A 17,508-nucleotide genomic window follows, 5' to 3' on the forward strand; every position below is an offset into this window, starting at 1 on the left:
GCATTCAAATGCAAAGTTTCACCACTGACCATTACTGTGGAACAGAGAGGTAGCTTCCTCATTCTGACTTTAAAATGCATGGTAATAAAAATAAGTTTTTCTAATCTCAAAAAACACTTACTTCCGTGGTATACATTTGATCATGCTTGATCAATTCATCACTGTGCAAAGTCCTCACAATGGCAAAGTCAGATGCAGCAGCTGCTCCTCTTTGACAGCTGTGTGGGGATGCATCTTCTCCTTGAGACTGGTCAATATCCAGACCTTCTTGTACCGATTCTTCATCTTTGGTGTTTGATACCTTTTTCTTTTTCTTCTGCTTCTTGGGTGCATGCTGCCCATCAGAGTGTGCTTTCCTTTGTCTAAACTGTGCAAGCTGAACACAAAAGAAAATCCTGTTAGAGTGAAAGTTTTCTTCTTTATTGCAAATGACACTGATTAGTAGTGCTCTACATAAACCTTCAGAATCATTGCAGGTGAAAACAAAGCTCAATGTTATAACGCTCTACATACTACAGTATCTCTGGATAGAAAGTATGAAATCATCATCACAACTGCAATGTGTAATATGATCAGCACATCAACATGAAGCACAATCAGATGAATATATATAACTTGCAGACTTCACACTAGCAAGTGACGTACCTACTTAGAAAAAACTAAAAACCAGTAAACTTGCATTTAAAAGCATATTGAGCCTTTAAAGCATGTGATGTTCTTTTGCTTTGCACTCCCTTTCCACAAACTCACAGCTTTTATTAATCAACTTAGTAACATCCTAGGAAGCCATTTCGTTAGTTTAAAATGCAACTTTTAGAAACAGGTCATAATGTTAAAATAATAAAGTCCCTCTTAATTCAGAGCATCAAAGGGAATCCCATAATAGTGTCACAGAAGGCAGCAAGAAATTGACCAGACATCCTACCTTGTAGCAAAACATGCCTATGAACATAAAGTCGCAGGTGAGTCAGACAAAGAACAGCTGAAAACCAATTAGTACGTAAGCTATTCAAATACTGTAAGTCAATACCTTTTGCACAGCTTAACACTTTTAATGAGATAGAAATGGATTTTCACAACTAAACCAATACAATACATTTTTCTTAGCAGGAACCAAATATAGGCTCTAGTAGGAGAATAACAAATTTCCTACTTTGCATTAAATATTAAAAACCCCATGAACTATTCAACATCCGTTTTTGTTCCTTAAGAAGCCTTTTTTGTGACAAAACATGTTATTTTGTATGCAATAAAAGAACACAGAGAAGCAAACACCTATTTCATATATTAACAAATGCAAAAGTATTGCTCCTTTTGTAAAACAGGTATCAAGAATCAATATTAGCAGATTATACAATACAAGAATGCTGTGCTCATGATATTCACCAGTCCAGAAAGCCAGGCCTCCATTCAAGCTCTTCGCAACACCCAAGTGAATAATAAAAAAAAAAGGATTCAGACTTTTGACAAAAAAAGATCCCAGTTGCTGTATGCTGGAACATGAGCTGTTTCTTCCAAATATCAGCCAACCTCAAACTAGCAGCAAATACCACTAGCAAAAGAGAAACAGTACTTGCAAATCAGCCACAGCACGTAGCTACTTTTGTCCTTCAAGTACAGATATTTCATTTCCCCAGCAGGACTTTGCAGTCTCTGGATCTCGATGAGACTGCTGACAACCAGGCATATGGCTCCTGCTCCTGCTCCACTCACAGAAGGACCTTGAGATTTGCTGAGCCAAAAATGTTCACCTACGTATTTAGCACTTGCCTCCCTCCTGCTCTCCTTTGGCTGCTTAATTAGCTTACCCAATTAACATAGCCTTTTCCACTTTTAAATTAGCAAACTTTTTTTAAAAAATAGGAAAGTAAATATTTAATTAGTATCCTAACAAAACAAAAAAAATGCAACACCTCACATTGACTAGAGATTCTCCAATTAATTTGTTGCTATCCCCATCAAGTTCAGGTAAACAATAGAAAGCGCAAGAGCCTTATCTTCTTAGCAGAGGAAAGAATGGCTTTCAGCTCCATTAGCCTTTTACACAGCCCATATTGACATACAACACTTACTTAAAGCTGCAAATCTGCCCACTTACATGCATTAAAAAATCTTATGGATTACAGTGTGGTTTTTTGTCCCTACAGAAATATATTCTGTAACTGCAATCAATGAACAGAAAGAAAGGAGGGAGGAGTAGCTTCTTACTCATTGAATACTTTGATGAGTGACCATAATGGGGGGGTTTTGGTCAGAAACTATAAAATTTTGAATGTGTGGCATTTGTTTCACACATCACATCTGAAAATATATTGTTTTTTAAATCAGTTTATCATTAAATGATGTATGAGCATGGTTATATGTATGTCAAAAAATAACAGGGAAATGTATCATGTTGATGAAATATTCGGTGCTTGTCAACAAAGGAGATCCTGTGAAAGACCCTTCTCAAAGATGTTTCTCAAACGTTTACAGTGGCTGGGAGCCAGTGAACTGCACAACTAGTTCCATGTGCCCAAATGAGCTACAGGATTATGTTTCACAAACAGCAGTTCTTCATGCCACACGATAAACCATTTCTAAAACTGAGGGGATATGCAGGAGCAGTTTGCCATATGATGCAAAGGCCTGTGGCTTAAAGGGGGAGAGAGTGAAAAATCTGACTGGGCATGCCTAAAAAGCAAGCTTTTTGGACCCAAGACTACATGAACATCAATTTAACTACATCTTAACCGTTTAAGTAAAAGAACTTAGTGGAACAGTAATATATTCCATTATGGAATAATATCAGAATCAAAAGACACTATGTATTTGATTTTAATTATACAACACTATTCAGACGCTAAAGCGATTATCAAATCTCCTGTGAATCTTCATATATTTAGATTGCATTCTGCTTTCTCAAGTCTCACCAACTGAGTTTTAGTCAGAAGAAAAAAGTATAAACAACTAAAAATGCATGTATTACAATTTGTAGAGGAGTTGCATCGTTGGTACGAATTTCTAATATGTCAAGTACAGGCAACTCTCCGTTTCCATGGGGGTTGTGTTCCAGGTCAACATGTGTGTCAGTGGAGTGCGCATAAGCCTGCTCCACCCCATTCCATCTCACCCGTGTCTCATTCCTCCGTCTTCTGGGTTCAAAACGACCTGCCTAAAATGATATTTCTTTTGCTGATGTTTTTTCTATATTACAGCACTATTCAGGTGTTCTTAAATAGTTTCTCAGGAGGGGCTGCGGGACCTGCACACACTGGCCTCATCCCTTCCACCCAACCATCCCATGCTGAGCAGGAAGGTCTAGGAGGGTACTGTCAGTATGTTTAGCTGAATGCAGAGTCCTTGACTATTAGAAGCCTCGGTCATGAAGCCTTCCTGATTGCAGGGAGGCCAGTAACAGTGTTCAGCCAAATGCAGTTACAATCCCCCTTCAGATCTTTCTACTCAACAGAGGAAAGTCCAGGTTTGAGGGATGGTGTGTGTGACCTCACTACCTTTCCACATACACAATTCAAGAGCATCTGAGTAGGAATTAAAATTTAAATGAATTCAGTGAAGCTAAATTGTATCCCAAAGAATGGTGCTACTTGGTCATATGAAGAGCAATCAATTTAATTCAGCCTTACGAATCGATTATTAATAATATTCCACAATGCATAAAGAGCAAATATCACCAAGACGTTAAAATGTGATTAGACTAAATATGAAAGATGTTTGCAATGTGCATGAATCAATACAAATAGTGATATATTGAATATAACGTGTCACAATTTATAACGTGGCACACACCAGGTTAATCAGAAATGTCACTAAGTATGCCAGCTTCTTGTCACAAGAAAAATTACTGACAGTCCTAGCACTGCTTGGGCAATTATTTCGCTTCATGTCTGCTGTGAGGAACAGGTGCAAGTCCAGTTGGCACGACTCATCTGCTGGACATTTAACCACTTTAAGCCCCTGCCTGAGCAGCGTCCAGTTTCCATTCAGCATGGGGTTGATAATTTGCTTCCACAGCAACACAAACTATGTCTGTGTATACATTACTGGCTAGACCCGTTCATTTTCTCAATTCAGATCAAAGCTGATTTGTGGAAAAACACATAAAAACCCCAGTATTTTATGGGAAACAACAGGACAGATACTGGATAGATATGGATTGCGGCTAATGTCGTGTGGACCCTGCTTCCCAACAGTTCACTGGCGGCAGGTTAAATAGGAGTGTACACAACCTTATTCCTCAAATGCAAATGAGCAGGAGCAAATTGTTAGCCTGATAGCATGCCGTATCTTTAAGCCAACAACAATAGAATTATTTATCTGCATCGGTGCTCATATAACCAAGTATCAATGATTTATTCAAGCACTGGATAATTGCCTTTGGAATCTAATGGGCAGAACAGGAAAAGGTCCTTCAGCTGCATTCTCTCCCCTTCTCTAGCCTCTTCCCCTTCCTCTGTTAGACATATCTTATACTGGTGTTTCCAACACTCCCATCGGTAGGGTAGTATTTCTAGAGCATTACAAAAAATATATATAACGCTGTAAGTTAGCTATTTTAAAGTCAATTAGCATTTTTTTAAAGTTTGGGCTCAATCTAGTTCCCCATTGTGCACCAGTTGTACTCCACTGCTGACAGGGAGAATGAGGCCACATTTGCACATAATGCTGAACCATGGTTTGGTGCTATGTGGATGAGCCTGAACAAGCCTATGCAAAGCACCAGGCTCACACACTCGATCCACTGCTCCTTCCACACAGTTTGGAAGTTTACTTCCACTTTCACAAAATCCCAGCCTAGCATTACGTTCAAACCAGGGATAGTGTTTTAAAATGAACTGTGATAGATAAGCTTTGTAACATGCTTACTTCAAACTATGAATTATAAAGCTGGCTTGTTAAGATAACCAGTGCTTATTTTTAGCTATGTTCTCTGGTTCATATTGCTAGACTGGGATTCTATGAAAGTGAAACTAAACTCTGCCAAAGTCCTTCTCCTACTCTGCCAAAGTCCTTCTCCTGTCTGTGTGCGAGGTGGGAGAAGTGCTGATCCACAGTTTAGTGTCACGTGCTATAATGGCCAGAGAGTCAACATAAGGAAATGCCCACACACAGAGCAGTGAAGAAGATGCAAAGGAGAAGTGTACTGGTTTAATTTCAAGAGAGCTAAAAAATCAGAATCATGTTGCACCTAAAATGCCAGTATAAAAAGAATCCTCTATTGCAACCTAAAAATCTACAATTATGGACTTGAAAGGGGAACTCTAATTGAATTCTACAATGCAGGAACCACAAAATAAAAGTGAGCAACCCTAGCAATGCCCTAGCTAATTAGAAATGAAGCAAAGCCTTTCCAGAATATCACAAGAAGCTGGGTATACCTGGGAGAAGATGGTCCTGAATGCATGTCATTTTATTAGCAATTCAGTTCAGGCTCTCATGCAAGGTGAGTCTCCACTTCCTATTCCAGCATAAGTATACAGAGATGTTGGAAGTGGTGAATCTTCATGGGTGTTAGGCAGCGCTTGACTGGAAAACAGGCTAGTGTAGGGTTGCCATGTTTCAAGAGGTAAAAATCCAGAGATAAAAAATTGTTGAGCTTTTTTAGAGCCACTGGGCCCAAGCAGCCTGTCCGTGCACACACACACAAAAATTAAACCCAAAATCTAAGATATTCGCTTTAAAAGGTGAAATTCTCCCCGAATGGGCATGTAGGACCCCCAAAAGAGGACATGTCCAGGAGTTCCTGGACGTATGGCAACCCTAGGCTAGTGCTGTCCTGAGCTGCAATTAAAACTACAATTAAAACACTGCTCCTGGAGCAATCTTTTTCTGCTAATAATAGATAAAATGTTTCAATGTGAGAACTCCCCCCCCCCCACTAGCATTTTGAGAAATTATAAAATAAGGATTCAGCAGATATCATAGAAATTTGTTGCTAGAAACAAATGATTGGATTACTCTTTCGGTTATATAAAATGTTTCTCCCCCTTCCTAGGCAGTCTTATGATTTTTTGGCTTGGTACACCATGCCAAATCTGGAATTTAAACTCATATACTGTAATCTTGAACTACAAAGGGCTATGATAAAGTGTGTACAGCATATTTTGGAAGGAGTTTATAAGAGGGTGACTTGGGTTCAGAAGGGGAAGAAAAATTAAATTGCTGAAATCCTCTTAATCCTGTTTTGTACCATCTGAATACACTATGCCATGCATCTCTGCCACAGGTTTTCTGTTCTCTTGTAGACTAATCCAAATCCTTGAGAATCAGCAAAATATTCGTTGGAGCAAATCCTTTTATTGTGAGGACAGAGGAGAATCCTAAGTGACTTAGCATGCTTATCTGTCTAATTTATTATGTATTTTAGATTAAGGAGAAAGATGTACCACTTCATCACAGATTGGTGATGATACAATTGATGCATTTCTGTTTGCTCCGAATATTCCTGCAATTTCTAACTAATTGGTTAATGAACCATGATTATTATTAATGCTGCTTTTTATGTGCTCTGTTCTCACAACTTTAAATAAATGAATAGAACAAACATTGCATACAAAACTATGGTTTGGATATACAGATGTTCCATCTGTTGGAAGCTCCTCCAGAATAGGGTTGGGGAGCATATGGTCCTCCAGATGTTGCTGAACAACAACTCCCACCATTGGTCATGTAGGCTAGTGCTGAAGTGAGTTGGAGTACAACAACATCTGGGTGGCCAGACATTCCCTACCCCTGCAAAATATGGATGGTATGGTTAGTATGGTAGCAAATTATAAAAATGCAGCTCACAAATTATTAGATTTATTCAGCTGAGACCAAAGAAAATAGTACCATTGCATGCTTAAGTTGTTGTTTTTTAAAGAAACGACACAAACTGTAGACATTTCTATGAACTGATGAATATCAATATGAGAAGGCCACAGGGCTTCCAGATTAACCAATCATCCTGCATTCTAATTCCAGTTCTGCTCCACAACTATAACTAAAAGCTGGGTGAGAGGGAGAATAGAAGTGGCTGGAAATGGAGAATGGAGGAACTCAGACAAAAGGGCACCTGCCCGTTCATTCACCAGCCAGCACCATCCTGCTCACTTGCTCCAGGCAGTCTCTTGGCTTTGAAAGCTCTGCCCCTGTCAACATACATATCTGAAGCATTTAGTTGCAGTGTCCCATGTGAATAGACTAATAGCGAATTCAATTCTCCAACTTGGGGCAACCCTGAGATTTCAAAAGCACTTTTTAATATAGAAAAACTGCTAACTCCACAAAACCACCCAATAAAAACTGAGCATGCCCAGCTGGCACAAAATGCTGACTATTTTGGGTTGGGTGGAGAACGGAAAATTAAGAATGAAAATTGCATTTTCTCAACAATAGCAATCCATGCTTTGTTGTCAAGTGGAAGACCTACACGAGGAAGCCAGCCTCATGCCGAGACGGTAAACTTTATTCAACTATTTACAGGTAGGTAGCCGGGTTGGTCTGTCGTAGTCGAAACAAAATAATAAAAAAAATCCTTCCAGTAGCACCTTAGAGACCAACTAAGTTTGTTATTGGTATGAGCTTTCATGTGCATGCACACTTCTTCAGGTATTCAACTATGTGTGTGAGCCACTTTAAAGACCTAAATAGTGGAAATGAAAGCTATAAATCTATTAAATACGCAAAAAAAACAAAAAAACAACAACCCAAAAACCTGGACACCTATTACAAAAATAGTTGCAGTTCACATAATTAAATAAGAATTTAAAATTACTAAACACAATTTGCTCTAACCAAAAACATATGGAAAGCCAGAGTCTACACCATCTGTGTTTTCCATATAGGAGCCAATTATAAACAAGCAAATGTATGCAAGAACTGCAACAGTTGCTGCAATCTCCAAGCAGTACATACCAATCACTCCGTACATATTAGATGACTGAAAAAGTCCAGACTTGATTTAAGACCTTGATTCCATTCAGTGATTTAAAGAATAAATCTATTAACTACTGTAAGAGACCAACAGTCTCAAAGGAACAGTTTTTGAATATGAATAATGGCCTTATCTTAGGGGGAAATGAAGAACATTCAAGAAAATTGAAAAGGAACATTACCTTGATATATTTTAATGCTTTCAGTGGCTCCTCCACAACCATTCCCTAACCAGACACATTTTAAGAACAGAAGTGGCAGAAATGGGTTTGGGTGGGGAAAAAGGCAACAGCTACAGATAGCAGCATGGGGATTCTGTGGCTGTTTTCAGTAAACTCCTGCTGCTCTTAGTGCCTCAGTTTCTTGATTTTTTAAAAAGAGGAATAATAAAAAATGAAAGTTACTGATGGTCAACAGCCTGAAAGTGCCAACGGCCTTCTTAGTCTTCTAGACATTTCAAGCTTCTTTGGTTTCTCTGAGGGTTTATACTCCTATAAAACCGGAAACACCTATTTATCCCTACTGCACAGTGTATAGCACATTCCCAACATGGAGTTTTGGCCTTTTGAAAAGGAGACCAATAGTGTCAAAACTGGCCCAACCTTTGTAATCAGCCAGTAAACTAGTGATGGCTATCCTGTGGCCTTCCAGTTGTTGCTGGGTTGCAATCTCCATCACCCCCAACTATGACAACAGCAGATGTGAATTGGATTCCAACAACATCTGGTGAGCCACAGTTTAGCCAATTCTGCAGTAAGACTTACATGAACAGTCAACTCCTACTTTTACCAAAGATGTGCTATAAGAATAACTCTTTACATTATAAAGAATTTCTTAATTTCATGTCAAAAGGTGTAGATACAGAAACTCATGGACATTATGACATGACACGAATGTGTTAAGCGTTTATTATGGAATTTAAGAAAGCTGCTCTAGGAGCCCTTTGGGGTCAAGACTAAGTAAAAATTGCTGAAACAAATAAATAAGGACCTTAGTTTTCTGATTTAATATAATACATCAATGCTATGCACATTTGACTCATAAGTAATTTCTGCTGCATTTAATCTTGCTTAACCCATAGTAAATGAAGTATTGCAATCGTTATGCTTTCTTTGGGTTTGATTTTTGAAAAGGGAGAAAGCAAATGGTGCCACGTGCACAAATGAAATCCAATTATTCCAGCAAATAATGCCATAATAAGGTGTGTAGATGTCTTTCAAGCTTGCTATTAGGGAGATACAGTGGTACCTCCAGTTGCGAACAGGATCCGTTCCGGAGGTCCAGCCGTATCCCAAAGTTTTCGCAACCGAAGGACCACTTCTGCGCATGCGCACACGGCAAAAACTTAAATATACTTCCTGGTTTGCTGCTTACGGTTCCCAAAGTTTACGTAATCGGAGGGATATGTAAGCAGAGGTACGACTGTACTTTTATCAGGTCAACCAAAGCAGCACAAAATTTTGGTTGACAGCTGATGTTGAAGCTATGAAGTTTGCATCTGGTTACAGTCTTGAAATGGAATGGAAGAGGAGGTTCTTTCAGTGTTCGGCAAATATCAGACTGCAGGGAGCTTTCCTGGGAATGAGAAGCATAACAATCTCTGAAGGCATGTGTGTTGGCCTAATACAGTGGTGCCTCGCAAGACAAAATTAATTCGTTCTGCGAGTTTTTTCGTCTTGTGAATTTTTCGTCTCGCGAAGCACGGTTTCCCATAGGAAATGCATTGACGGTTTCCCATAGGAATGCATTGACGGTTTTAAGAAAAAGGCGCAAGACGTTTTCGTCTTGCAAAGCAAGCCCATAGGGAAATTCGTCTTGCGAAGCAACTCAAAGAACAAAAAACTCTTTCGTCTTGCGAGTTTTTCGTCTTGTGAGGCATTCGTCTTGCGAGGTACCACTGTAAAGGTATTGTCCTAGTACAGTGGTACCTCGGGTTCAGTACTTAATTCGTTCTGGTGGTCCATTCTTAACCTGAAACTGTTCTTAACCTGAAGCACCACTTTAGCTAATGGGGCCTCCTGCTTCTGCTGCGCCGCCGGAGCACAATTTCTGTTCTCATCCTGAAGCAAAGTTCTTAACCTGAAGCACTATTTCTGGGATAGCAGAGTCTGTAACCTGAAGTGTATGTAACCTAAAGCGTATGTAACCCAAGGTACCACTGTACAGATTTTGATTCTTTTCTTGTAACACAGCTCCCTTTACCTTTTGTGTAGATGTCCTATTCTCCTACATTTTCACCCAACTTAAGAATGAAATTGTTAATACTGACACTGTGTGATACAGATTTAACCTTAAACATCATGCTGACAAAGTGTAAATTCTCCTAAATTCATTAAATGATCCCAATGTTTTAATTTGCACAGAAAAAAACCTTTATTTACAGGCATAATTAGTAGAAAGAATATCTTGGTGATGACATCTAAATTAGAATTTACATTGTACTGTTTTGTTTTATATTAGTACCAACATATTTTAATAGTGTATACTTTGTTGTTGCTCCTGTGCATAAGATTAGTTCAAGACATTTAACTATTTTTGATGTGGTTACTAGGACAAAAATTACGAAGAAAAAACAAGGTTAATTTCATTTAAACAGTTATATGAAATAAAATCAGAAAGATAAGAATAATTTCTTTGGCTGACCTGTGTATACTAACTTATATATTTAAAGCATTTATAGCCCGTATTAGTATAAAATATTGAAGGGAGCAGGATTTGACAAAACAACTCCGACTGAAGTAGAAATCTCTGTGTCTAAATGTGGGTTTTACTTATAAACCAACACAGGATTACTAGTCTCTTCCAATCTATGAGCACTAAAAAGAAATTACTGTAGAAGAGGATAGCTTAAGTGATTGGAAATAGGATATAGAGCTTTTCAGCTCTAGGTCACAGGTTTGTGTAAGCCACTGAAGATATGTCTTCAGACACATTCTTCATGCCTGGGATTCATCCACTGGGGAGATGAGTGTAAGGTACAATTTCTATGATCCAAAAATATTTTTTCACTACTGCATTTGCCATGGCAGAAGAAGGAACTTAGAAGTGTATAGAATTGCTCAACTGCAATGTAATTCTATGATCTCTTACTTGGAAGTAAACCATACTGAACACACCATGGGGCTCGTCTTAATCTGCACACGTTTGCACCTTCACTAATACTGACCTTCAAGTATAGAACAAACCATGGCTGCAAACCTCTTTTTTTCTTTTTAGCATTATGAGAAAAAGCCTCCACTCAGACTCTCACAGTTCTCGCTCCCCTTTCCTTCTCCAGCAGAGCCCCAATGAAGTCAGAAGTTAACACTCCCATTTTAAATTTACTGCAAGTCAATCATGTAACCTAAGGCCCAAGATGATTAATATTAACTACAGTTAGTGGAAACAATGCAGCTTTTAACTATGGTTTGGAGCCGGCTTCTTTCCACTAACCATAGTTAAGATTACCCACAGTTTGTCCAGGTTCAGACAGCATGGCAAGTTCAGGTTAATCAAAAACTGAAGCAAAATAATCTGAACTCATCCTTGCAGCTGTACTGGTGGGAAGGAAGACTCACACAAGGGGGGTGGAGAGAGAGGGAGAGGGAGAGGGAGAGGGAGAGGGGGGGAGAGAGAGAGAGAGAGAGAGAGAGAGAGAGAGAGAGAAGGCTCATTCTCACCAAACTAGGATTTAGTCCAAACCAGCTCACGGTTTATTACCAAAAAATCAGATATTTCTTTTTCCTGCACCTACCAGAAATATGCTTTCTAAGAAAATAGGAAGTTTACAACCAAGAAATTCTTCTATTTCTTTAGTGCACCAAACAACAGAGCAAGTGGTGTGATTTCAGCTATTACATCGGCTGTAGTTATTCACTACTACGATTCAGAGACATGCAAGCCCCTTTCTTTGTTCTACAAACAAGATTACTATTCACCGCCCCCTCCCCATTGGTATTGTTTGGAGATGTAGACCTCCCTATATGCCATATGCATAATAAGTCCAAACGCTTAATTAAAGCTGCCTATTCATTTCTTGGAATGTCACTGCTTCTGCAGAAGTCTTGGCAGGGCTTGAATAATAAAGGTAACTGCTGGTGATGGTTTGCCCAGTCAGCAGCTGGTTGTGCTAGACTCTTAACGCAGTGATCAGTGAAAGGGAGACACACCTTTGCATGGGAATGAGGATTAGTACAGGAACAAAGGGGAGGAAGAAGACAGATGATCACTGCAGCCTTGCACTTGCCTTTACAGATGGCAGGGAACAGAAAATAAGAAAATACATTGATTTGGGAAATGAAAACCAGCTTAATAAATAGTCCATGAAATAAATAATCAGCCTATAAGGAGCAACTGCTGAATTCTAAGGTAGTAAAACTACAAGTGTGTGAATATATATTGGGGGGGTGGGGATGGATTCTGACTATTCTAGAAGTTAGCCAGCACAGAAGAACAACAATAAAAATAACTGATGAGGTATCTTAATGGTGCAGTAAGGCAAGGCTCTGCCATCAAGTTCATTCTTGCAAATATTCTATGGTTCTCTATTTCTCTGTAACCAAATAGAAAGGGGAAGGACCCACCGACACCATTACACAGACAAAAGATTGTAGAAATTCTCATGTTCTGCTTGGTTCTGCACAGTGATCGCTTAGATCATTGTATCCTGAACACAGCTGAACTGTCCCAAAGTTCCTCATAATGCATACCTCTTTATCAAGTACAAGTTTGCAATCTGTCAGACGCAGCAACAAAATTTACCGCACACAGATCTGTCAGGGCAGAAAGAAGCCCTGCAGCTCACCTATAATCTCTTTCAAGAGTCCACATCACTCCCCAGAAAGGTGGAAGAACATGTGACATTGAGTAATCCTGCTAGATTGACCTTACAATACTGTCTCCTACAGGAAGAATTTGGAAATCTTGTCTAACCTTTTTTACTTGTGATCCTGCATAAGACACACAATGCAAATATGGTTCAGCCAAAGTCTTTAATGCTGCAATCTCACACTCACTCACCTAAGGCAGTGGGGGGCTTACTTCTGAGCAGGGGATATATAGGACTGTGTTGTAAGGGGATGTGTTTTTACACATTTCTTATACAGCAATCATCTGTGATCACAATATATGCTGTCAGGATACTTTATGAAGACAGATCTTTAGTGCTTCATTAGGCCAGTCAAGAAAGAAAATCTGCCTGAAATTGGACGTTAGTAACAGCTGATTTGATGAAAGAGTGATATTGCAGATTTAGTTGGTGGCCCTCATGGAAAAACTTACTTGTCAATTTTGGGGGGTGCGGTGGAAAATCCAAGGAGAAAAAAGTGGCTGGGGAAACTCAGCCAGGTGGGTGGGGTATAAATAATAAATAAATTATTAATTATTATTTCATGTGAAATGCTTTTGTTGTTTTTGTCAAAGAGCTTCCTCCAACAACTCATGGGGCTTTATGGAGATACATTATAGGTTAATTTCCCCCCTTCTCTTTATGCTTGGCTAGCTGATTACTTCTTATGATGGTTCCCCAATTACTTTGTGTTGTGTTTATATGTTCATGTGTTATGGCGCATATATTTGCAGGAGATCTTTTGCGGTCTACTTGTTTTGTTCTAAACATGCATAGCCACTTTAAGGAGCTTTGTATGCATTCATTCAAATGAGTTGCAAGATGCGTTGAAGCCCCTATGATGACTTCTTGTAAGAAGCTAGTAAATGATCACCAGAATGTGCTGCTTGCCACATTATATATGACAGATGTGGGTAGGAGAAGCAAGCTTCTATCTTTGCTGTACTTTTGGGAAACAAGGTGGAGCAGAAGGAGAAACTGGGTGCTTGCTATCCACCTCTCCTCCAGTGTTGATGCCAAGAAAGGAAGAATCTAGGAGGGACAAAGGATAAGTCAAGACAGGCTTTATCTAAGCCTTCCTGCCAGAGCTGGAAGAGCTCTGGAGCAGCCTTCCTCAACTTGGTGTCCTCCAGATATAGTTGGGAGTCAGCCCCAGCCAATGGCTAATGATCAGGGATGATGGGAGATGTAGTCCAAAACAACTGGAGGGCATTAGGACTATCACAATCTTCTCACCCATTTGCCTCTCTGTTCTCCTACAGAAAATGAAAATATAGCATGCAGAATACAGAAAATAATATTTTGGGGAACTTCTCTATCAGCTTCTTCCTCCAACCTGAATTTAAATAAAAAGCTTGCCTGACTTTCGAAACAGTATAGCAATTTGATGTGTAAGTTAAACACAAGTAAAAGATCAGGCGAGGAGAGGAATCCTGATCAATAGTTCCAAGGAGGTTTGCTTGTTGCAGACCCTATCCCTTTGTATCTACTGATTTGGGGAGGGGGGAGTATTTTAAATTAGTTGATTTTAAATGATTTTATTGCTGCTTAATCTCTTGGTTTAGTGTATTTTACCTAGATATTTATGATTTGTTTTCAACTTTTTGTAGTCCATTTTGAAAGTTTTGGCTGAAGAGCAATTAATTCATTTCTTAGATTAATAAACAAATATGTTCTTTATACTCAGAGGTGTCAAATGGAGTTTCACCATTGATGGGGTCTCTAGATTAGGTACTCTATATCAAAACTACTGCAAATGTTAACATTATCCAAATCTATTTTCTTTCCAAATTCTGTTACTTGGGATAAATTGTTCACTTTGGCCTTTCACAGATTAAGAGCTGGCCTTTCACGGATTAATTGGTAGCCTGATTTACAGCGTGACAGACTAGCTCTATTGTGCTACATTATTTATAAGCATGGTGTGAAGGCAATTTGAGTTGCTTTATCTGTTTAATGCAAATTAGTTACCCATTAGCACCAAAAAATCCTATCTATCATGGTGCTAAGGGTATAATAAAAATGAGACTTATTCCATTTTTTAATGCACATCTCCTGATTTTAAGAGGTGAGGTTTAAAATTCAAATTCTTGCAGCCCAAGAGCTCATTAACGGAACTTCGGCAAGTCATTATGTTTCTAGCCCTAACACAAGTGGTCAGAATAAACCAAACATGTCTCCTCCTTTTTATGTATTTTTACATTATGATAGTGGTGTACTTATTGCAAGGATAAAAAAAATACCTTGTTTTAGAGCACTATGCAAGTCAAAAACATTATAAAGATCAAACTAGCAAGCACTTTACACATAGAAACGTCCCTTTTCAGCTATAACTAATGAAAGCTGCAGGAAAAAACCCTAAGGGTTGATTATTATTTCAAATGTCACTTATTTGTTGAGTTTATTTATCCCACCACCAAACATGACACAGGCTAGATTCCAACCATCTACTGCAGTTGAACCATCAGAGAAATCAGGTGTACAAATGTCAGCTCCTTCTTTACATGAATGAGGGATAGAGGTATTGATTGGTGCACAAATGACCGATAGCTGGTTACACATGTCAGGAACATGCATGAAGTCTTAGTTTATCTTCTTCGATTTTGGACTCTACTGCTTTTCGTCTACAGCGTTTTCAAGTATGTGTGCGTGCGTCTTTCTTTATTGTACTTCTGATTTAATATCACTAGGCCTCCGGAATATGCATTCGAAAAGCAAGATCTAAACACTTGCAGCAATTAATTCAAGCCAAGCCAAGCCTGGGACGTCCCTTCCTCCCCTTGGACCAGCTGATCCGGCACGAGAAGAGCCACACACAGCCCTTCCTCGTTGGCACCTGTGGCATTTTCCAGGCATGTGGCCGCTTCTGTCCAGCAACAGCTGTCACGAGCCAATCGCATTACTACACATACAAATAGGAAGGAGGCTCCTCCGAGCTGGGTCCTACATTTTAAAGAAGGGGAGGGTGGGTTAAAAAATAAAAATAAAAAAGCAGAGCAAACCCGCGGCGATCGACGCCGCGCAGGGCGCGCGCACATACACAAAGAGAAGCGGCAAACAAAGAAAAACGCAGCTCGGGAAGGATGCCAGGGCCCGCCTCGGAGGCGCACGATTCTCCCCCGGAGGAGCTTTAATATTCCGCTCAGTCCGCAACGCATGACAGCGGGCAGAGGGGCGGGCCCGGCAAGCTTCACCTCCTCTCACCCGTTAAATCCAGCCCGGAGGCGGCCACGCATTTCCCCCGACGGCAGCCCCCCGGGGTCGGACTTGGCCCGCTGCTGCCCAGCGCCTTGCCGCCCCTTCTCACCTTCGCTTTGCCGGCCTCCAGCTTCTTCTGCCTCTCCTCGTCCTCCATGGCCCCTGCGCGGAGAGACAACAGCGTTACTGCGCGGCAGGCGGAAAGGCGAAGGGGGCCGCTCTCCCCGCAGGCGCCCAAAGGGGACGGCTCCCCTCTGCGGCTCCTCCTCCCCGGTTCCTCTGGCACCCCGGACGCGCTCAGGGCGCTACGGCGACCGGGGACTCCGTGGCGGATCCACCGGCGCCGCCATCTTCATCTCCACGTAAACATGCGGCCGGGGAAAGTGACGTCCGCGCCGCCGCTGCCACCGCCTCCTTCTCCGCCTCCTCCTTCCCACCGAGCTGCCAGAAAGCGACCACCTCGAGGGAGTTGCTTCTCCCGCGGCGTCGCGCGTCCCAGGGCGGGAAGTGGTTGCCATAGTGCAGGCTTCCCGACTCTTGGCCCTTTCGCAAGCCGTTAGGGTTTTAAGGCGGGCTTTCTTTCTGAGTTAAAGAGCTCAGTTCCGCGGAAGCGACTGGTTGGAAGCTGCCGCTTGGACACCTGTTGGATCTTGAAGATGTGGGCGCCTCTGAACATGCACAGAGTGCGTTGAACGCGCCCCCCCCCCCCCATCCACAGCTGTGGCGCAACACGTCCAGGCTAAATGGCGTGACTTGCAAGCCAGACTGAAACGAGAAAGGTGCCCTGTTGCCAAGGAGAAACATGGCTCCTGCCTCTTTAACCTTTGTGCAGTTGGGAGAAATTTGGTAGATGTAGCTGAAATTCCCTCTTCTACGCAGCTGTTAAAACTAGTGGAGACTTGTCATTTTAGTCTTGGGCGGAGGCCATCACGCATTTTTAGAAATCAAGCATAGGGGTTACTCTAAGTGATGGACAAAATCGGTCAGCTTTGGTTTCTCAGTTTCTCATTTTCCTAATCTGAAGTACAGTTCTCCACATTTCCACATCAGTTTGGAAATGTTTCCTCTAAAAGTTCTCATGAAACTCCATCAGCACTTTAGTGCAAATTTACCTTAATATAAACGTTTTTGTGTGCAATTTTGTCTAATACCTGTGTTACTTTCACAAATATAGAAGAAGAAGAAGAAGAAGAAGAAGAGTTTGGATTTGATATCCCGCCTTTCACTCCCTTTAAGGAGTCTCAAAGCGGCTAACATTCTCCTTTCCCTTCCTCCCCCACAACAAACACTCTGTGAGGTGAGTGGGGCTGAGAGACTGTGACTGGCCCAAGGTCACCCAGCAGCTGCATGTGGAGGAGCGGAGACGCGAACCCGGTTACCCAGATTACGTGACTACCGCTCTTAACCACTACACCACTTTATCCTGGCATATCTATTTTTGTACACATTTCTTGACTGGATAACTAAATTGCAAAATTTAAAGAACATTGAGTTTGAAGAATGTCTGCATGCAGTTTTATGTTGTGTTTAGGAAAGTGCAAACTGGGTAATGTCACCTCTGAATGTGAACG

General features: G+C 40.7%; 1 protein-coding gene across 39 annotated transcripts in view; it reads right to left on the reverse strand.

The window, feature by feature from the left end:
* The window catches only part of AKAP9 (A-kinase anchoring protein 9), a 103,769-nt gene extending 86,753 nt beyond the window's left edge, over positions 1 to 17,016 (reverse strand). For 12 of the 39 annotated variants that reach the window (XM_083405572.1, XM_083405601.1, XM_083405568.1 and 9 more), the window contains exons 1-2: positions 16,047 to 17,015; positions 122 to 376 (exon numbers count right to left, since the gene is read on the reverse strand). In XM_083405572.1, the coding sequence (XP_083261698.1) occupies positions 122 to 376; positions 16,047 to 16,094 (303 nt within the window). In that variant the 5' untranslated portion in view covers positions 16,095 to 17,015. Of the gene's footprint in view, positions 1 to 121; positions 377 to 1,386; positions 1,735 to 16,046 lie in introns of those variants that run through there. The other 27 variants (XM_083405579.1, XM_083405595.1, XM_083405569.1 and 24 more) reach the window with 12 other exon arrangements.
* Positions 17,017 to 17,508: the final 492 nt, after the last annotated feature.

The sequence above is a fragment of the Podarcis tiliguerta genome, assembly GCF_965153285.1.
Source record: "Podarcis tiliguerta genome assembly, chromosome: 12".
Lineage (NCBI taxonomy): Eukaryota > Metazoa > Chordata > Lepidosauria > Squamata > Lacertidae > Podarcis > Podarcis tiliguerta.